Here is a 22,327-nt window from a genome sequence, read left to right as displayed (position 1 = left end):
AAATAAAGCAACTCATTAACCCTAATAAATTGATGTAATAGTATGTTTTTAAGCTTACTTTTCCACCAAATGACTCTGAAAGTGCCTGTTTTCCCACATCTCAACATTGGGCATCAGCCCTTTTAATCTTCAGCAAATACTTTAGCCTAATATTACATTACTATTATTATTATTATTTTTTTTTTGGTATGCAGGCCTCTCACTGTTGTGGCCTCTCCCGTTGTGGAGCACAGGCTCTGGACGCGCAGGCTCAGCGGCCATGGCTCATGGGCCCAGCCGCTCCGCGGCATGTGGGATCTTCCCGGACCGGGGCACGAACCCGTGTCCCCTGCATCGGCAGGAGGACTCTCAACCACTGCTCCACCAGGGAAGCCCTACATTATTATTGTCATTAGCATTGTTTGAAAATGAGGCTGAGCGTCTTTTTGTGTGTTTATTGACTACCCATATTTCTCCTTCATGTCCTTTGCCTAATTTTGTATTAGATTATCTCTTAAGGATTTACATTAACCTTCTATCTGTGTGTATGTAGCCTCCAGGCCTGTGCTGCTTTTCTATTGGCTTTTTATCCCCACAATGTAGTGTAATAGAACAAATACCACTCACTGGGGCAATTCATTTAACCCGTCTGGTTCTTAATGTTCTCATAGTTGCTTCTAATACTCATCCATCTATTGTGGGCTTACTCTGCCAGGAACTTTGCTAGAAAACTTGTACACACATGATCCCATTTGATGCTTTCAATGATAATGTTGGGTAACTATTACTACCTCTATTTCACAGAAAAAAAAACTAAAACTCAGAGAGGGTGACTAACCTGCCCAAGACCACACAGCTGGTAGGTGAAGATAGATTCCAACACTGATTCCACATTCTAGGCCCTTAAATCCCATACTACATTATAACTCTTCATCCCCAGCCCCATTCTCATCCCAAACATGTGGGCTTGGATCAAAGTAAATCTACTGTTACTGATTTTCTTTAAGCTAAAAAACATTTAGTACGGGGGGAAAAAAAACATGCTCACTATATGCAAAGCATTGTCCTAGGTGCCTGGGGCAAACACACCAGGACACACAGGACATAACCCCCCCAGACCATGGTGCCCGTAGCCTGGGGTGTGAAGAGACAACTACACAAAGGGAAGAAGCACAGAGCAGGAGGTGCTGAGTATGGAGCAACTGGAAATAGTCAAGTTCACCATTCAAATCTGAAACAATAGTATTATCGCTCTGTGGGGTATAAAGCCCCATTTTATGCAGCAGGTCACATCTCATCACTACAGTGAGCAGACCATTGACAGGAAATCCTGGAGAGCACAGGGTCCTGACTGTGGGTGGAGAGAGGTCCTCAGGTCCAACTGCTGGCATCACCACTGTGCAGAGGCAGCCCTGGCTGGGTGCTGGCTCACGGATCACCAGCTGCACTCCTGACAGAGCACATCAGCACGCCGCTCCCCGCACACGTTCTCACTCACCCACATCCTGGGTGGGGAGTGGAGGAGGAGTTCCATCACACTGTTACCAGCCCGACCCCCTCTCCATGCAGCCAGCCTAGGGGCTGGCCAGAGAGCTGCTGCTCTGCGGGCCGCCTCCACCTTTCCCGAGCTGTACCCTTGAAACAGTAAGGACGTGCTTGGCCAGAGGTGCCTGGACTCAGCAGCCTCATTTTTAGTGTCTGGAAAGACCTCAGAAAGTCCTTGCCCAAAATAATCTTCCCCATGCCACTGCCAGAAAATCTTCCCCTACTCTCATTTTTCTTTAGAGAATGACGGGGAAGACTGGTGAAAATGCTGGTGTAATCCGGGCAGCTCACTCACTGGCACCCCCTCCCTGCCAAGTAAGAACAGCTTCTCCAAAGGTAATGGAATATGGATCAGATGCATAAAGGGGTGGAAAAGGTCAGGCCAAGAAAGACACAAGCCCAGGCCCTGTCAATTTCACAACTCTTATCTTCTGCAAGGCATGTTTCTAAATGAGGTTCTTAAAGGTAAACCTCCAGGAGGACAGATAAATGCATCACTAAGCGGGCCTGTGGTCCTGACCACATGAAGGCAATTGAAGCCTCAGACAGAAGCTTCTGTCAGCATTTGCCGTGGATGTCTCTTAGAGAAATTCCAGTTCCCGGCTCTGTATCACTTGGGGTCTGCTGTGGGCAAGGGTCTTGGAAAATCACTGACCTATGGGTCAGTGATTGTCAAGTCCTGTTCTGCTTCTGCCCAGGCTGCCTGGCACTCAGGGGCCGGCTCACAAACATTATCATCCTTCACCAGAGGAGCGGCATCATTTAGGTCACTTCCCAAGCTCATCTTACGCCTTTTGTCATCTTTGTCGCACTTCTTATCACTTCTCCTCACCCTTGTTGATAACTCATTAGACAATGTGATTGAAAGCACTTTGTGAATTAAAAAATGTCCTACAAAACCAGTATTAAATGCTTAGCTATGCAGGATCACAATCATGACTCAGGGCTCCTGACCGCTCCACTAGGTCAAGTGGAGCCTGGAAGTAAGGAATCAGGCCTGGGAAAGGAATTGCTGAGAGAAGATAGAGGGAGATGAAAGATGTTCAGCTGCTTCCTATTTAACAACCCATGGGTCCTGGTGAAGGAGCACAGGTTTAAGGTTAAAGCCACCCAGAGATGGCAGAGTCAGGGACAGAGCCCTGCAGTAGACTCCTAACACAACCTCCAGACTTCTCTTGGATTTGGCCCAGCCATACAGAGACCTCTTTGCTTCTGGTGACCATATTTCACAAACCGAAAAAGGACAGACCATAATCTTTAAGTAGCATCAACCTCAAGGGATAATAGGCTGGAATATTTGCAGTCAGGACTTTCCTCAAGATGCTGTGTGGGAAAGTCATCATACCTTTGTAATCTTGGCCATGTGCACCCATTTTAACTGTCTGTGCTTGGTGGTATGGTCTTTGGGCTGTACAGTCATCAGAGTTTCTTGTTTCCCATTCAATGCTTGGCCACATACTAACAGAGATTGCACCACTAATGAAGTTGAGCTGTCAGGAATCACTTGGAAAAAACTGGATTCCAGAACCCACAGTGTTAGACTCCAAGCCCTCACTTTCTGTTGATCAAACCCCAACAATCCCACTCTATTTGGACACTTATTTGGTCATCTGTTTTTTTAATTGACCACATTGGCTATAGTCATTTTCTATTTAAGTATCAAAGATTTAACTTTGAATCCCCTACCCTCCTTCCTGTGAAGATGACCAGGGATGTTGACATGTCTTAGTCAAGTATGGCTCAAATGACACAATGTTAATCGTGTTTTATAAGGCTAGTTACTATTTATATTCTGTGTGCCTAATACATGGGCCAATTTGAACCAGATACAAACATACCAGCTTTAAGAGCACCTGCAGGCTTTGAGGTCAGACTGACATAGGTTTGAGCCTCAGCTCTGCCACTTACAGCTGTGGGATCATGGTCATGTTGTTCAGTCTTTCCCAGACTCAGTTTTCATGTCTATAAAACAGGGACAAGAACCTCATGTGAGGACCGTCAGTGAAGAACCACAATATAACATCAAATACTTCACAATATAACATACATAAATATTAGTTTCATCTTCCCCTACCCTCTCTCATAGAAAATTAGTCTCCTCTACTTAAATTCAAACATTCTATCTTCTTACTAATTTTACATTCCTTCCAAATAGGAAACAATGGGATAACTAATATGTCATGTGTAAAGCATTGTGAGCTTTTGCAGGGAATGGAACTCACTCCATGGAACATTAGGAAGAGAGACCATCATTACGTTAACAGAAAAGTTCGGGGCTACCAGCCCTGGGAAGGCCTTTCCTGGTCCAGTCAGCTTAACCCAGAAAAGCAGCCAAATAAGGGCTAGAAACATCATGCAACCCACATAAATACTTCCAGTGTTGCAAAACCCAGGTTAGTTAGAGGTTGGGATCAGCTAAAGAAATGTATTGGCTCCCCAATTTCTGCCTTATTGACCTTGAACTTGCCTGTAAAAGGCCTAACATTGTTGAGGGGCAGTACTTGCAGCTCAGCGTTGAATGAAAGCACCTTCCTCTAACGAGGGGCTTCTTAGAGCCCCATCGCAAAGGACAGAGATGGCCCTTCCTGGGGGCTCTGCCACTTCCTCAGTCTGGGCTGCAAGTGTGTTTCCTGCCAGCCCTCTTCTGACCAATGACTCATAACTTCTTTGCTTCCACTCAGCCTCCAAGCTTAGTAAAGCAGCCCCCTTCCTTATAAATGGGGTGTCTCACAAAGTCTCATTTGTGAACCTGATGGCTGGACCAGGTCCCCACTTGCCTGCAGCTGAATGGCTCTTGATGGTTAGGGTTCCTGGTGTGCAGGCTGGTCTCTCTAACTGGGTTTCCCTTGGACTGTTTGAAAGGAGGGTTTTTTAAGCCGGGTTGTTATCTCCTGCAGGAAAGGCATGTTTTCATGCTATTTATTTCGCTCTCTCCCTGACCATCCCCACCACATCTAATAACACATTTCTCAGAGCCAAGAGTATATGCTGTGCTGAATGCAAACATCTCAAGATTCAGTTGGGCCCTGGCAACCCCTGGAATTCTCCTTCACCATTTTGGGACAACCCATATCAAAAACTGAATCAGTGCAAATCCCTTGTTTCCAAGGAAGGAGAAAGATTGTGTGCGATGACAACAGCAACAATAGCGGAAGCAAAAACATCTCCATCTATCAGGGTCTCCTCTGGGACAAGAGCTACGTGAGGAGCAAAGCAGCTGCATTTTCCAAATGCTCTGCCTGGTGGCAGTCTTCTAGGACTGTCGCCCCTGCTTCCCTCCTGTCCTCCAAGGACTGCTTCAGCCACACGGCTCTTGCAGCTGCCCTACTAGGTCAGGCCAAGTTCAAGGAGGGAGCTGTTCAAACCTTCAACTCAGAAAATGTCCCATTTCCACTGTATTGGGCTGTCTTAGGAATAAATGCAACTAGAAACCAACCAAGCAGCATCAGGCTCTGCAGCGTCCCCATGACTCGCTTCAGAAAGCCTGAAACCTGGGTGCTGAGAGGGCTCGGAAGCTGTGACTCTTCCACTGCAAGCACACCCAGCACCCAGGTCTTGGTGCATCAACACCTTTCTCCAGAAAAGGAGCCAGGTCTGCAAAGAGAAATGGCTGATTCCAGTGCAGGGGCAGGAAAGGTACAAGATGAGACAAAAAGTAAGGAGGTCCTCAAAGAAGGATGGGGACATGTCAAAAGACACAGAAGCCAGCTTGAAGAGGCTCCCCCTGGCCAAATCTGCAACAATCTGGGCATCAAACTTTTAAACTTTTAAATGGTAGTATGGATTATAATCCATTGAATAAAATAATAATTTATGAATCCATACTGACAATATATAGACAGACCAATAGACTGAGAGATAGTTGAGAAGAGCAAACTCTACTGTAGAATGCCAACTAACACATGTAGAAGGAAAGATGGTATTAGAAAATTACAGTTGCAACCATTATAACAAAAAATGTTTCAGGCAGGAGTCATCAGTGGGTGCTAAACCTGGAGGCTGAAAGTTTGATGAGCAACAGGATATTTACAGTCTCCTACTTGTTCCCCACAGAATACTTATTAATTAAGGGAGAAATAATAACTTTACAGTGGATAAAACTGGCAGACACTACGTTAATCAATGATCAACAGAGACACCACCAACATAGAAACAAATGGCTATCTGTGCGTCCTGCTAGGGTGCCCTGAGCAGGAAACATCACTCCAGTGGTACTTATGCCAAAAACCCATAACCTGATTCTAACAATGACAGGAGAGCAAACAAAACCAAGTTGAGGGGTATTCTACAAAATACTGACCTATAGAATTAAAAACTGTCAGTGTGACGAAAGACCCAAATAAACAAATTAATTAAAAGGTTGAGGGGGCTTCCCTGGTGGCGCAGTGGTTGAGAGTCTGCCTGCTAGTGCAGGGGACGCGGGTTCGAGCCCTGGTCTGGGAGGATCCCACATGCCGCGGAGCGGCTGGACCCGTGAGCCACAACTACTAAGCCTGTGCGTCTGGAGCCTGTGCTCCGCAACAGGAGAGGCCACAACACTGAGAGGCCTGCACACTGTGATGAGGAGTGGACCCCACTCGCCACAACTAGAGAAAGCCCTCACGCGGAAACGAAGACCCAACACAGCCAAAGATAATAAATAAAAAAATGTGACACCTTTAAAAAAAAAAAAAAAAAAAAAAAAAAAGGTTGAGGAAGTGTTCCAGATTAATGGAGATGGGACAAATGAATGCAGTATACACATGATCTGGGATTGGATTCCAAATTGCTATCAGTTGCCTTGAGAAAATCTGAAAAACATTTGTATGTAAGATAATTTTAAATTTCCTCATTTTGACCACTATATGGTGGTTATGTAAGTGAATGTCCTTGTTCTTAGGAAATACACACTGAAGTACGAAGTACTTAAGAGTAAAGGGGCATGATGTCTGCAAGTCACTTTTAAACAGTTCAGAAAGGAGATGATGTATGGATGGATGGATGGATAGAGATGATAGGTATAGAGAGAGAGACAGATGTAGGAAATGCTACAGCAAATGTGGCAAAATGAACATTTGGTTAATCTTGGTGATGATACGGAATTCTCTGTACTATTCTTACAAAGTTTCTATTAAGTGTGAAATTATTTTAAAACAAGAAGTTTAAAAAAAAAAACAAAGCAAAACATGACAAGTGAAAAGGAAGATACTAAAAAAATATATGCAGGATGGGAATATAAAGTGGTACAGCCACTCCAGAAAGTAGTTTGGCAGTTTCCTAAAAACCTAAACATGTACTTACCATATGACCCAGCAATTGAACTCTTGGGTATTTATTCCAGAGAAAGAAAACTTCTGTTCATAAAAAGCCTGTACACAGATGTTCATAGAAGCTTTGTGTATAATAGCCCCCAACTGGAAAAAGCACCAAAACATCCTTCAATGGGTAAAAAATCAAAGGAGCTGATGCAGTCACATCATGGAGTACTACTCAGCAAAGGAACAAACTACTGATCCACACAACAGTTTAAATGGCTCTCAAGGAAATCAGGCTGAGTGCAGAAAGTCAATGTCAAAAATGTACGCACTACATGATTTCCATTTATATAGCATTATCGAAATGACAAAATTGCAGAGATGAAGAACAAATTAGTGGTTGCCAGAGGTTGTGGGTGGAGGGAAAGAAGGAAGTGGCTGTGAGTATAAAAGGACAACACAAGGGATCCTTACGATGGAACAAGTCTGTATCTTGACCGCGATGGTGGACACATAATCTGCACATATGATAAAACTGCACAGGGCTACACACACACACACACACACACACACACACACACACACACACACACACAAGTGCGTGTGAAATGGGTGAAACTTGAAGAAGCTGTGTGGATGGTACCAATGACAGTTTCCTGGTTTTGCTATTGTACCATAGTTAGGAAAGGTGCTAACTCTGGGGGAAACTGGGTGAAGGATGTGCAGTACCACCCCGTACATTTCTTTGCAACTTTCTGTGAATCTATAATTATTCCAAAATAAAAAGTTCAAACCAAGAAAACAGCAAGCCCCCGACAGAGCTTGTATGGGCTGCCCTGCTGACACTGCCATGACCTCTGCTTCTAAGAGATGTCCCTTGGGGAGTCTGGCCTGAGTGGTGTCCTTTCTTCTCACTTTATCTGGCAGCCCCACAGCTTTGCATGAAGTCTCAACCCCCTTCACTATGTAACCTATCGCTGGGGAACAGATGATGGAAGCACAGGGCAGAGACCTAGAGAAATCTGGGTATGACCTTTAACAATACTGGAGCTCACACTGGATTAAGGGCTTTGAAGTCAGGCTGCTTGGGTTCAAATCCCAATCTGTCTCTTGCTATCCATAAGGCCCCAGATAAGATGCTTACCCTTTTGTGCCACAGTTTTCTTATCTATGAAGTGGGAGTGATGATAGTCCCTGATCACAGGTATATGATGTATATCATACTGTGTTTGTACCTATAAATCTTAGATCAGTACCAGACACCTAGAAAGAGTTAATAAATGTTAGTTGTTATTTATAATACAAATAAAAACAATTGTTTACCATTATTATATCTCTCTACAGGTTTAATCATTCCTACTTTACAATGAAGAAGCTGGGACTTAGCAAAACTAATTAGCTAGTGTAGATCGACTAGTGACAGAGCTGAGATCCAAATCCAGAGCCTCCAAGTGCATGCCCTTTCCAATATGTCTGTCTGAGTCAGTGTGTGTGGAAGCCTTACCAGAAAGAGGAGGAGGGGAAAAATTCAGAAAGCAGAGAAAAGGAGAAAGAATAGATTATATTCTAGGAAAAAAGATGTGAAAGAACATCTCAACTGACTTACACTATAAAGGAAATTTACGTTCCCACTATTATGAGTTCCTAAGGTAGGGAGCCTCTAGGGTTGGTGAATTCAGTGGCTCAGCAAAGTCATGGATCATATGGGTCTATCTTTCGACTCTGTGTTGTCAATTCAAAATTCAGTCAAATTAGGGAAATCATAAATGTTTGTCCTTTGGAGTAAACAAATTACAGAGGCTGTGAAATTCCATGCCAGCGCATTAAGTAGGTTTTCAGATCACTTTTGAGCACAGAGGAAATAGCAACACTTCAGAAGCTTAGTTTGATAAGTTTTTTCTTAAAGTACTTGCTAATGGCTTCACTAAAACTTGAAGAAGCTCATGTAACCAAAAAGGTTTTCCCAGCATATAACATGTCTGTAAAAACAACAACAACAACAAAACTTTCAAGTTAATCTTTCACCTATTAAATATTGTTCCACTGTGGATTTCTTTTAAAGAGGAAAAGGGTATTAAAAACTTACAGTAGAAATATTTTACTAGCTTTTTTATCCTATCCTCTCTGTTTGCATATAACATGTATCAAGAGAAAAACACTAAAAGCAAAATGGGTATTTTTACTTTACATATAATCCAGTGATATCAGCGTTGCTCTTGCTATCATTTTGAATAGGTGATGCTTTGAGGGGTTGCTTCCAAATCTACCTCCCTCTTTCCCCAGTGAGAAAACCTCCACTGCACTATCTGGTTCTGCTGCTCCATTAGGCATTCATATTCGGAGAGAAAAGACTTATTAGCATACCTCTGCAGATTCAACATCAGCAATTCCACTTGCTTCACTGCCCTCAGATTTTGCTGTGGAGGTTTGACCTTTGACACCGAAACTCATGTAACTAAGTTATAAGCATGCTTACTAGTACCCTAGCAGGGTTTGATGGTGACCTGACTTCTCAGACAGGGACCATCCCAGATGTTTAACCCAAGAACACAAGCAGCTCCTTGAAATGGCTTGAAGGCCCCTTTCAATTGAGAAGCCCTTCTCGGTTTAATGCCTTTGCTGGAAGATGGTCATGGGTGTCCAGTTCTTGCTCCTGCTGGGGGACAACTAAGCAAACTGCGAAATGTCATCACCAAGCTCCCTGAGTGGATTAGCAGCTCCAAAGGGCAACACACATCTCTAAGTCGTCCTGTAAAGTGACCCCAAAGTGTGACTTGTCACATCATCCTGGGCTCATTTACCCTCTGAAGGGCAGAGGGCCGCTTTGCCTGATGCACAGCAGGTTTAAGCTCACGGATAATCCAGAGCATGTTCTGAACAATAACTGGTTCCAGCCAAGTCATGGTCCCTGCAGGGCCTGCCAGGGCAGAAGCTCGCCTGCCCTTGGGTGGGTAGGGGGAACAGGCAATGGGAGGTATTTTTCACCAGGAAGCAGGTCACCATGTCCCTGGAATAAGACCTCTGTGATTCTGCTACTAATCTGGTGCCTGTAACCTTGAAAGGCTGAGGCATTTCTGAAACACCTCCACTCGGCATATAAAGGGTTGAGGGCCTGAGGTTTCAGTACAGGCTGTGGACTTTGCAAACCCTAGAGCTGCAATACTCACCCTCCTTGACACTGTATCAAGACAGCAGCAGATTCATCTCAAAGGTAAAGGATTTTGAACTTGAGTGTGCCTGGGATGGAAGTTCGTCTTGCATTTCTTGGGGGAAGCAAATGGATAGACTCCTTGTAACCCTGTCTTTTTCAGCCACTGGGGTTCATCTTTCCCTCTGAACGCTCACCTCGCATCTGCTTGGGAATGACTTAGAAATCTTAATGGGGCTTTTCCATATCTAATTTATATATTTAAGTGATGCATTCAAAACAAGCTAAACTCTGTGAGAGCACCAGAAATCAGTACCAGTGTTCATTTAACACGGCACTGATAAGATGAAATCTTGTAAATGAAAACAGTGCGTATGGAGGGAGAGATGCTAAAATCCCCAGAGGAACCAACATCCTCAAGGAATGTTCAGATAGAGACTCTCAACCACAGTGGGCTCCTCAGAAGACTGATGCTTAAGAGGATGTGCTAAATTCTGGTCTTTGTAATTCTGAAGCAGAGCTTCTTAAACTTTCCTATGCACGTGAATCATCTAGGGATCAGGTTAAAATGCAAATTTTGATTCAGATTTTGGTCTTGATAAACTTTGCATTCATAACAACTCCTAGGTGATGCCAGTGCTGCTGGTCCATGCGACAAATGAGAAGCAGGGTTCAGTGGTGTTTCAGGGATGGTAAATAATCTTTAGACTTTGCAATGACTGAATCTTATCAAATAGCAAAAAGTCAAAAGTAGTTCTGTTCTGTTTTTAAATTTTGATTTTTATATTAACATAGAGCAAAATGACTCTTCTGTGTGTTCTCAGTTCTAAGAATTTGCTACACATTCAGCTCTGTGTAACCACCATCACAATCAGGATACAGAACAATTACATCACCCCCTCCCCCACCACACACCAGTTTCCTCATGCTATGGCTTTGAAGTTATACTCTCCCCCTACCTCTAACCCCAGGCAATTATTATAGCCTTGTCTTTTTGAGAATGTCATATAAATGGAATCATAGAGGGTATATAGTCTACTGAGATTGGCTTCTTCCACTCAGCATGAATGCCTTTGAGGTTCATCTAAGTTATTGAAAGTAGCAACAGTTTGTTCCTTTTTATTACTGCACGGTATTCCATTCTATGGATGTTCAACGGTTATTCACACATTCAATGACTATTGGTTGTCTCCACATTTTGGCAATGACAGATAGAACTGTGTGTGGGTGTATAGGTTTTTGCTAGAACGTAAGTTTGCATTTCTCTAAGCTAAATAACTAGCAACGGGATTGCTGGGTCATATGGTGGGAATATGTTTAACTTTATAAGTTATAACGTATGAGAGTTCCAATTGCTCCATACCTCTCCCCTCTAGCACTTGATATTGTCAATATATAAATTTTTATTTTGGCCATTCTTATAAGGATGTAGCAGTATCTCTGCACTTTTCATTTAATTGGTATTTCCCTAGTGGCTAATGATGTTCAACATCTTTTAACATGCTTAATTGATATCTGTGCATCCTCTTTGGTGAAGTGTCTGCTAAAGTGTTTTGCCCATCTTTTAACTGGGTTGCTTGCTTTCAAATTGTTGAGTTTTGAAAGTTCTTCATATATTCTGGACGCAAATCCTTTATCATATACATGATTTGCAAATATTTTTTTTTTCAGTTTGTATCTTGTCTTTTCATTCCTTTTGGAGAGCAGAATTTTCTAATTTTGGTGAAGCCCAATTTATTAATTTTTCTTTCATGAAGTGTGCTTTTTGTCATGTCTAAGAATTCTTTGCCTAGCCTCAAGCCACAAAAAAAGATGTCTCCTATATTTTCTCTTAAACGTTTTATAGCTTTACATTTTATATTCGATCTATAATCCATTTGAGTTAATTTTTATATAAGGTGTGGGGTTTAGGGGGTTTTTGGTTTGGGTTTTTTTGCATATTGGTATCTTATTGTTCCAACACTATTTGTTGAGACATATCTCTGATGTCTCTTTTTTTTTTTTTTTGCCGATATCACACATCTTCATTATTGTAGCTTTATAGTAAGACAAAATCAGGTAGTGTAATTCCTTCAACTTCATTCTTCATTTTCAAATGGGCTTTAGTTACTCTAGTCCTTTTGCATTTCCATAAGTTTTATAATCAGTTTGTCTTTATCTATTTTTAAAAATCCAATTTGGATTTTTATTAGAATTGCAAAAATCTACAGATTAATTTTGGGAGAGTTGATATCTCTGCTATGTTGTCTTCCAATCTATTAACATGATATGTCTCTGCATTTATTTAAGTTTTCTTTTATTTCATTCATCAGCATTTTGCAGTTTCTAGCAACCATATTTTGCACACGTTTTGTTAGATTTATATCTAAGTATTTAATTTGGGGGGAGTTATTGTAAATGGTATTATCTTTTTAATTTCAATTTCCAATTGTCCACTGGTAGCATATACTCATTTCTATGCATTAAACTCATATCCTGCATCTTTGCTAAACTCACTTACTAGTTCCAGGAATTTATTTTTTGTGATTTGTTTCATGGGCACTTGAATAGAATCTGTATTCTGTCGTCACTGAATAGAGATCTATAAATTACACTTAGATCTAGTTGGCTGCTGCTGCTGCCCAATTTTTCTACATTGGTGATTTCCTCTCTACTAAGTTCTGCTGTTTGGGATCAGATCCACACATGTGCAGCCCACAGGCCAGCCTAGGCACTCATGAGCAATTTTTAAGGATACCCACCTCTGTGGTATCCCTGGTAATTTCCAATTCCCTGGACCCCCCTTTTTCAATCCTCTGGCCAGAAACTTAGGGCTTTAGTTACCTGCTCTGCTGTGCACTTCTGGAGGCTGCACCCACACCTGGGTTATGTGCTGAGAGGACAGAGAGAGAGAGAGAGAGAGAGAGAAAAGCAGCGAGGGTCTGCTCCATCCAGTAGGACAACAGCTCCTCCTATCAGAGCAGGTGGGTTTTGCGTCTCTGCAGGCCCTGCTGCTGGTCAATTCCATGCTGCTGCCAAGCTCCCTCGCCTTGGAATTTCCTGGAGACCTGCAAGAATAGGGAAAAGGAAAACTAGTGATTTCCCTCATTCTCTGAGCATCAGGAGTCTCCTTTCTTCCTAGAATCAGAGGACTGCTTGGAGCTCTCTCTGTCCACATTCCCACTTCTGAGTTACCTGTTGACTTGAGTCTAAACTGGGGATACCAGAATAAAAATAGAAAACGTATCGCCATTCAATGGTAATCGGAATTCTGGCCTTCTTCTCCAATCCACCTGCTACGGTTTACTTCTTGGAGTCCACAAGCAGTTGCACTGAGTATTCTGTCCAGGCTTTGGAGCTGCGTTCTTTGGAGAGACGGGTAGAATGTGCTTCCTCCATTTTATCTGGAACTGGAACCCTGTTTCAAACCATGATCTTTATGAAGCTTTTCTAAATGTTGTTAAAAAAAAAAAAAAGAACCATGAAATAGTTGCTCTTATGAGGTGCTGGGTATGCAAGAAGTACGTTGGAGGCACACATAGTCGGCTGGTATGCAGTGAGCCACACTAGCCGAGAGTCACAGGAATAATTGATACGTCAAAATTCTTCTTAAAATAACTCTCACATTCCTCAGTTTGGGTTTAATACTCTGAGTAACCAGAGACTTAGGAGATTAAATGGTTGGCACAGCAATTAGCGCTCACAATGGACAAATGTGCCTTTGTTTCAGTTGACTCACTAACATCATTTGGCACTTTGTGCAGCACGAATGCCTGACAGATGGTGACAAGTTCAACACACTTTGTTTAACTGAATTCTGTGAAGGTGTTACACACTGTCGTTCTCTTTAAGCACTCATTAATTTTGTGAAGTAAAGTTCATAACTGTCTTGAAGTTATGGCTTTTCTGGGTTGGTGGTGATTGACTGGAAGGAATACTATTGATTCTCTTGAGAGGAGTGTGGTCTGGTGGATGATATTCTTAGCTGAGCAGATACAGATGAATAGAGCCATTTATTTATCAAGGACAATCCCCTTTGTTTCCGAAGGGCTTTCCAACTATTGATATCTTTCTCAACACATTTCTGCAAGGTAGAGAAGTTGTCCACATTTTAGAAGCCAGAAAACCAAAACACAAATGCTCCCAGAAACATGTATTACCCGTGAAGGAATGGGCTAAACCCTAACAATGAGATGCTGGATCTCCCAGGAGGTTAGAGCTGGGGAGCTTGGATGAATCTCCAGTCCAAAGACAGAAGACAATTTTTCTCCCCGCTTATTTTATTTTATTTTTAAAATATTTATTTATTTTATTTCTTTTATTTTTGCTGCGCCAGGTCTTAGTTGCAGCACATGGGATCTTTTTGTTGCAGCATGAGGACTTCTTAGTTGCAGCATGCATGCAGGATCTAGTTCCCCTACCAGGTATTGAACCCAGGTCCCCTGCATTGGGAGCGTGCAGCCTTACCCACTGGACCACCAGGGAAGTCCCTTTCTACGTTTATTTAGGCATAACTTGTGTGTAATAAAATCCACCTGCTTTAGATGTACAGTTTGATAAGTTTTGGCAATTGTATACAGTTTTTTAACCATCATGAGAAGCAAGATACAGAACATTTCCACAACCTTAAAAGGTTCCCCAGGCCCCTTTGCAGTCAGTCCCCTCCCTCACCTCAACCCCAGGCCACCCCATCTGCTTCTGTCACTCTGGTTCTGCAGGGCTCTCACCACAGGCCTCTGCACAGTCCACTTCCTGCATTCTGGGTGCTCCTACCCACCCATTCATCCTGCGTGTCCCTGCCCCTAGGAAGCACCCCGAAGCCCTCAGACCAAGCCGGTGATTTCAAGGTTCCCCTCACTGGCCCCACAGACTTTCCCTCAATGCCTCAAGCACTGCCACAGGGACCACTGCCACTTCCAGGCCAGCTCTTCAGGATAAAGACAACTTGGAGATGGGGGGCATTTATTCAATTCAACAAATATTTATTGAGCCCCAGTACATGTTTTAATATATTTAAATAAAACATAGGATAATCACATTTCCTAAAAACTCTGGGGGCTTACTGCAAGGTCAGTTGGATCTCTGCTCTTTTGCCAGGAAAGTATGAGATCACTGAGCACTTCCAGGGGATAAGAAAGTCACTTTCCTCCTCCCTAGGGGACAGCTGGGGGCAGTGGGTGGGGCCTAGGCCCTGAGTATGACAGCTGCCCCACTTACCAGCTGTATGACCTCGATAAAGCCAAATTGCTACTCAACTTTCTTACCTGCAGAATAATGCTTACCTTTCAAGATGGCTGTTGCTGTGACATCCCTATGCTCAGCCCTCACTACCTCAGCATCCCTGGGGCCAGCTCTGACCCAGATGTGACCATCACATAAGAGGACAGGATCAAAGACCGAGTTCTCACCTTGGCTGCACATTAGAATCACAGGGGGCGCTTTTAAAAATCCTGACACCCAGGCCACATCCCAGGCTGATGAAATCAGACTCCCTGGGGACTGGCATTCGTTTTTTTGTAAAGCTCTCCAAGTGATTCCAAGGTCAGCCAAGGTCAATAGATACTGATCCAGAAAGAAAAGAGAAGTAGAATTATTTCATGTCTATAGAAAGAAAGTTGGGAGAGGTTGTGTTGATTACTTATTGTTAATTATTACACTATGTCCTATACAGTTTGAGATTTTAGAACTACAAAAGTTATATTTATTCAGAACTTGGTAAACTGTGAAACAACTGAATATTCATGATCAAATTTAATCTTCAGAGAAATTTTAAAGATGAGGAGTCTGAGGCCTGGAGAACTTATTGTCAAACAGAAGGTGCATCAAGTTAATGGACAAATAGGTCTGCAGTGAATGTCTGGCTTCAAACCCCTCTCCGCTTCCACCCTGCCCCACTGCCCTTGTCAGTCCCTCTGGGAGAGCTGTGATCCAGACCTTCATGCTGATTCCAGACCCAGGTGTCCAGACGCCCCTTCAGTACTTCCCCTTGGATGTTAGCGACCAGGCAACTCAAACTCTGTCCAGCACTGCTCAAGGTCACTCTGCATGGCCCTCCTCCTCTGGTTGCCCATCTTTGCACAGGCACAGCCAGTGCAGCTCCACTGACATCCCTCACCTTTGTTTACGACGTGGCGCTGACCACCTCCAGAATGCCTTCATTACCCTTGCCTTGACCACCTGGTCATAGCTCCTCCCTGGACATTTCCAGTAGCCCACTAACTCCTTTCCCGCACCCTCTCTCACCCTCCAGCCCCTGCTTTTGACTTGTCTGCTAGACCAACCAAGGTCTCGGAGTTGGGCAGGGGGTTCTTCATGTAAAAAAGTGACCATTTTTGAGTATCTGATATGTATGATTTCACACACAAGCGTGTGCACGCACACAGGCACGCACACACCTCAAAGCTGCTTGCTCGGTTGTGTCAGATGTTGGGACCATTTTCTGTGACAAACCTCTTTAGTAAAGGGCTTGAAAACATTCAGAAGTGTGCAGCCTGCCTTCTGCCAGTTACAGTTGTGGGACCACAAGCAAATTCTATCACTCCTCAAATGTCTCACCTTTAAAATGAGGAAGGGAATGTTGACTCATGGGGATGTGGTGATAACTAAAGACATAAAATGCCTGTCACACACTACTTGCTGATAAAAAGCCGAGGGGCCATTCATCTGTAAGGAGGAAGGAAGGACAGAGCTATTTGCTAGGTGCCTGTGACACGCCAGGCTCCAGCAGGGAGCATCTGCTTCACATCCCTGGATCCTGTCAACAAACCAGTGTATCCCCCCGTGAGGTCCTGTGCTTGACCTGGGTCTCCCTCAGGTAAATAGCAGGGTCTGTACCTTCCAGAGTCCAAGAGAGCGTGTTCTACAGGGTTTCGGCTGATATTTTCTTTTTCAGGGGATGAACAATCAGTACGTCCGCCGGGAGGTCTTCTGCCGGAACACCTGTCACGAGCTCAAACGCTTCTGGGAAAGAGAAATTGGCAAACAGACTTACTACCGAGAATCAGAAGAGCATCGCCTGGGAAGAAGTGCACTGGGAAAGTATGTGGCTTGTCTCTTTTTTATTATTGATAATTAATTTTTAAAAATAGACTTTAATTTTTAGGGCAGTTTTAGGTTCACAGCAAAACTGAGCAGAAAGTAGAGAGCTTTCGTACAGCCCCTCCCCCGCCATACACAGCCTCCCCTACCAGCAACATGCCCCACCAGAGAGGTGCATCTGTTACAGTCCATGAACCCACATTGATACATCATACCCACACTTACTTGTCTGTTTTTTAAAAGCAAAATTGATTTCCACAGAGGAATGCTAGATGGGCATCCTAGAGGACATAATTATTTTGATTTTCCATGCATATGGTCCTGTCACCATCTATGGTTATGGGCAGTAATTTTAAAAATTCTTTAGGACTTCCCCGGTGACTCCGTGTTTCCACTGCAGGGGATGCAGGTTCAATCCCTGGTGGGGGAATTGAGATCCCACATGCCGCACGCTGGCAAAAAATAAATAAATAAATAATAATAATAAATTCTTCTAAGCTAACAAATGTACACTCTAGTTCTTATCTGTATAAACAGAAAAATCTCTCCTCTCTGTCACCATTTCTAGTGTGTGAGGGTTACAGTAAATTTGGGGAGCAGATCAGCAGATGTATCCGTGAAGAGCAATCGAGCAAAGGAGACAATGACCAATTAATTCTCAGTGCTCGTTTGGGTAAAGACATAGGATGTCCTGCGTGGTTCTAGGAAGAAGGCCAATGGCCTCTCAGCCCTCTGGTGTGCACCCCTATTCTAATCAAGCAAGTTGAGTGGAGAGCAGTAAGTCACATGAGCAGACCAGGGCTGCTGTCTCTGGAAACAGTGGCATCTCACCACACTCACACCTACTGCCTCTCGATGACTCCAGGGGGTCACTCACAGGACACAGGGAAGGACAGGTCGGGTTGTCTACCCCCTCATAGGGAACAGCTCAGCCGCTGTCTGTTCACTAAGACCACAGCTAGTGTGTAGCCAGTTGCTGGTGGGGCAGGTGTGTGCTGGCCCAATGGCAGGGCCCATGACTCCATACTGTCAGTCCATGGTTGCCGGGCTGAGAACATGCATGAACTCACAAGAGTTATATTCACTGTTACCTTCCAAAACCCCGTCCTGAGCCCTAGAGGCGAACCCAACCTCTTCCACATGCAGAGACCTGCTCAGCCATATTCCTGGCCACAGGCAAGAAAAAGCAGGCTGTCCTACCTGCTGAGGCGTTGTGTTAGGGCATCTTGTCCAGGGATTCTCAGAGAAGCTGAGTCAGGTGGCCAGTCATCTGGGGAGTCCCTGCCATCTTCCTCCCTCGAGGCCAGACCACTCAGCATGCTGCACACCAGAGGCCACACTGAGGCCTGTGCCACGTGTGTGTCCCCCGGGGCAGTACACAGAAGGCCTCAGGTGGAGTGAAACTGACCTGCGGAAGATGCAAAAACCTTGTCTCTAAGCAAGGAGTAAGCCAAGGGGTGAATAAAATAAGCTCTGAAACAAACTGTGGTTTATTAAAACATTAAAATATATGTGTGCAGGATCTCTCCACGCACATAAATAAGACTGCAGGAAAGACACTTACGGTTGGTGGGGTCACAAAACTCTAACTTCTTATTTATCCTTCTCCTGCCTCTTCTAATCTGAACCTCGGCAGTCTGGCTCCAGAGACTCTCTGCTCCTCACCACTACTCCATGTTGTCCCTTCATAAATTGTAGAAGACAGTTCTGGTTCATTAGGTCGTTCTGAGGCTTGAATAAGAAAATGTGCCTAGAGACTTCCCTGATGGTCCACTGGTTAAGACTTTGCCTTCCAATGCAGGGGGTGCAGGTTTGATCCCTAGTCTGGGAGCTAAGATCCCACATGCCTCGTGGGCAAAAAACAAAAACATAAAACAAAAGAAATATTGTAACAAATTCAATAAAGACTTTAAAAATGGTCCACATCAGGGCTTCCCTGGTGGCGCAGTGGTTGAGAGTCCGCCTGCCGATGCAGGGTACACGGGTTCGTGCCCCGGTCCGGGAAGATCCCACATGTCACGGAGCAGCTGGGCCCATGAGCCACGGCCACTGAGCCCGTGCGTCTGGAGCCTGTGCTCCACAATGGGAGAGGCCACAACAGTGAGAGGCCCGCGTACCACAAAAAAAAAAAAAAAAAAAAAAAAGGTCCACATCAAAAAAATCTTAAAAAAAAAAAAAAGAAAGCACCCAGCATGGAGCAGGGCCCAAGGTCAGGGCTCACAAATGTCAGGTCCCCTGCCTCCTCCACACTCCCACTTAACCCAGGATTGAATATAGCAGCAGCAAGATGCCGAAGGAAGAGCCCTCCGGATGAGTAGCAAGTCTCCCTGTGCCTCAGTTTCCTCCTTGTTATTTTTATCATAGAGAAACAAACACTGACAGAAGAAGGATGTTGGGGAGTTACTGCCTTTAATTAGTGGGGAGCAGTAGGTTGATAGTGTTGTTCAACTATATCCTTACTGACTTCCTTATCTGTTTTACTGATGGTTGAAATATGGGTACTGAAGATTTGCAGATCTATTTCTCCTTACAGATCTATCACATTGTTTCATGTATTTTGAAGCTCTGTATTAGGTATATAAATGTTTAGGATTATTATATACTTTTTTTTTTTTTTTTTTTTTGCGGTACTCGGGCCTCTCACTGTTGTGGCCTCTCCCGTTGCGGAGCACAGGCTCCGGATGCGCAGGCTCAGCGGCCATGGCTCACGGGCCCAGCCGCTCCACAGCATATGGGATCTTCCTGGACCGAGGCACAAACCCGTGTCCCCCGCATCGGCAGGCGGACTCTCAACCACTGCGCCACCAGGGAAGCCTTATTATATACTCTTGATGAATTAAACCTTTTATTACAAAACAACCCTCTTTCTCTTTGGTAATATTCTTTGCTATGAACTCTACCTTGTCTGCTGTTAGTATAACCACTCCAGCCTTCATTGATTAGGGTTAAGATGGGATATTTTTCCATCTTTTTACTTTTAACCTATTTGTGTCTTCATATTTAAAATGAGTTTCTTATAGGCAACATATATTTGGATATTTTTTAATGCAATCTGTCAACCTTTGCATTTCAATTGGATTACTTATGTCATTAACATTAATTGGTATGATTGGGTTTAAATCTACCATCTTGTTATTTGTCACCTTTTTCTCTCAACAGTTATTTATTCCCTTTCTTTTTCTACCTACTTTTGAATTAAGTATTTTTTATGATTCCATTTTATCTCCTCTTTTGGCTTTTTAACTATATCTCTGTGTGTTATTTTAGTGGTTGCTTTAACATTTACATATACATCTTTAACTTATTACTGTCTACCTTCAAGTGATACATTATTTCCTGTAGAGGGTAAGAACCTTACAATCATATAGTCCCATCTCTCCGCTCCTGGTCTTTGTGTTATTATACAGAGTACAGTTTGACTTCCACATATGTTATAAATGCCATATTACATCATTAACAGTTTTGCTTTGAAATGATTATCTTTTTTTTTTTTTTTTTTTTTTTTTGGCTGTGCCGTGCGGCTTGAGGGATCCTAGTTCACTGACCAGGGATAGAACTCGTGCCCCCTGCAGTGGAAGCACAGAGTCCCAACCACTGGACCACCAGGGAATTCCCATGACCCACTGACTATCTTTTAAAGAGATTTAAATAGTAAGAAAAAAAAAGTATTAATACGCACACACACAGATGTCCTTCCAGGTGCTCTTCATTCCACTGTGCAGATTTCCATGTGGTGTCATTTTTCCATCTGCTTGAAGGACCTCCTTTAACATGTCATATGTGACAGTCTGCTGGTAGTGAATTCTTCCAGTTTTTGCATATCTGAAAACAACTTTATCTCACCTCTGTTTTTGAAAGATAGCTTTGCTGGGTAAATAATTCTAGATTGAAGTTTTTTTTCCCCTTCCTGTACTTTAAAGATATTGCACTTTCAAGGGAAATTTCATAGAATTAAGACTAGAATAGTGCTCAAACAGAAGTGAGAGCTCAAATATGTATATATTTAAATTTGCACGTCTTCTGCATACCTTTTAAAACCTGAACACATGCATGCACACACATGCATACACAGACTCCTTCAGAATAAAAAGGAAGGAAGCTTCCCTGAACCAAAAGCCATGGAGATGAATACTCCGTTTGTATATATCTTGTTTCTATTTTCAGGCTCAGAGAAGAATGGAAGCAGAAACTGGAAACAAAGCTGAGACTACGGAACAATTCAGATGAGACAGAAAAGAGGGCCAATGTTGGCCAAGAGCTTCACTGACACAAGAGGATACAAAGCACTGAGCTCACTCTGCCAGGACAAGCCAGTGCAAATCCCTGAGTCCCTTTGCTACCCCATACAGATCCCATACTACTGTTTCCCCCACCTGTAAATCCTGTGGGGATTTACCTGTGAATCCTTCCCCACTGCTGCGTAGGAATTATCAGCCAAGGCAGTCCTCTCTGCATGGGGACCAGAATATTATCCCCAATGTGTCTAAAGATGAGATTATCTAACAGCAAAGCTCCATGCAGCATACTTTATTTCCATATAATTATCTTCTAATTTTGAAATCCCAATATTTGAAATTCTAAGCACATGAGGGGAAATGATTTTCACGGTCATACTTTAAACAGTGCACATTAGTTTTGCTCCACATTTCTCCTAGGAAACAGCACCATGTAATCCTTTCTCTTGTTTTCTTTTTATGAGAAGAGAAATGCACCTATCTGCAGAAATAAAAATATTGTAAATAGTCCTTAAAATAAGGATTGCAAATTAACTGATCTAATATTATTTTTCTTGACATGAATTTAATAGGCTTATTCAAAAACATGTTTACGTAGAATAAGATTGGGATAATTTTAATAAAACTTGGTTGCCATGCCATCACTGGTATACGTGCTCTTCATTTTGTTGCTTTCTTTTAAATCTCCACATGCTGGCACTGGTTGGCTCTCTGTCAGCTCAGCTAAAGTATATCTGGCCACCCCAACAAAGTGCTTGTCACATAGATTCTGGACTTTGAAATATCATTGTCACTGCCCAGCCATCTCTCAGGTCCCCATACAGGGTTGCTGCTTCTAAAAGTGCAAACTGTAACTAGGCCTGGTGCAACATTTCCCAACCAGGGCAAAGGAGTAGAGAGATACATGCTGTAAAGTACTTGATGGTTGTAGGCAGTGCCTGCAAAGCCTTACATATTTAAGGGGCAGTGTTACCAGGAGACACAGAGAGAAAGGCAGAGGCAGTTCTGAACAGAGCAAGTGTGGTGTTCCAGTCCTCTAAATGCCCTGATGTGCCCTAAAGTGCTTCCATCCACATCCCCAGGGAGCCCAGATGGGAGCCACCAGGAGGCAAGAAGAGTTGGGGGAGGATTTCCTCAGATTCCACACTCATATGATCCAGGAAACAGGG

General features: G+C 43.4%; 1 protein-coding gene across 1 annotated transcript; it reads left to right on the top strand.

Moving 5' to 3' along the window:
• Window positions 1–16,725: 16,725 nt before the first annotated feature.
• FAM240A (family with sequence similarity 240 member A) lies at window positions 16,726–21,190 on the top strand (the record flags this gene model as incomplete). Its single annotated transcript, XM_081246190.1, has 2 exons — window positions 16,726–16,923; window positions 21,088–21,190. The coding sequence occupies exons 1-2, from the start codon at window positions 16,781–16,783 to the stop codon at window positions 21,188–21,190; spliced, it is 246 nt and encodes an 81-aa protein (XP_081102316.1). The 5' UTR covers window positions 16,726–16,780.
• Between the last annotated feature and the right edge of the window lie 1,137 nt (window positions 21,191–22,327).

Source organism: Mesoplodon bidens (assembly GCF_964165515.1).
Source record: "Mesoplodon bidens genome assembly, chromosome: 10".
Taxonomy (NCBI): Eukaryota; Metazoa; Chordata; class Mammalia; order Artiodactyla; family Ziphiidae; genus Mesoplodon; species Mesoplodon bidens.
This window is presented reverse-complemented; position numbering and strand designations above follow the sequence as displayed.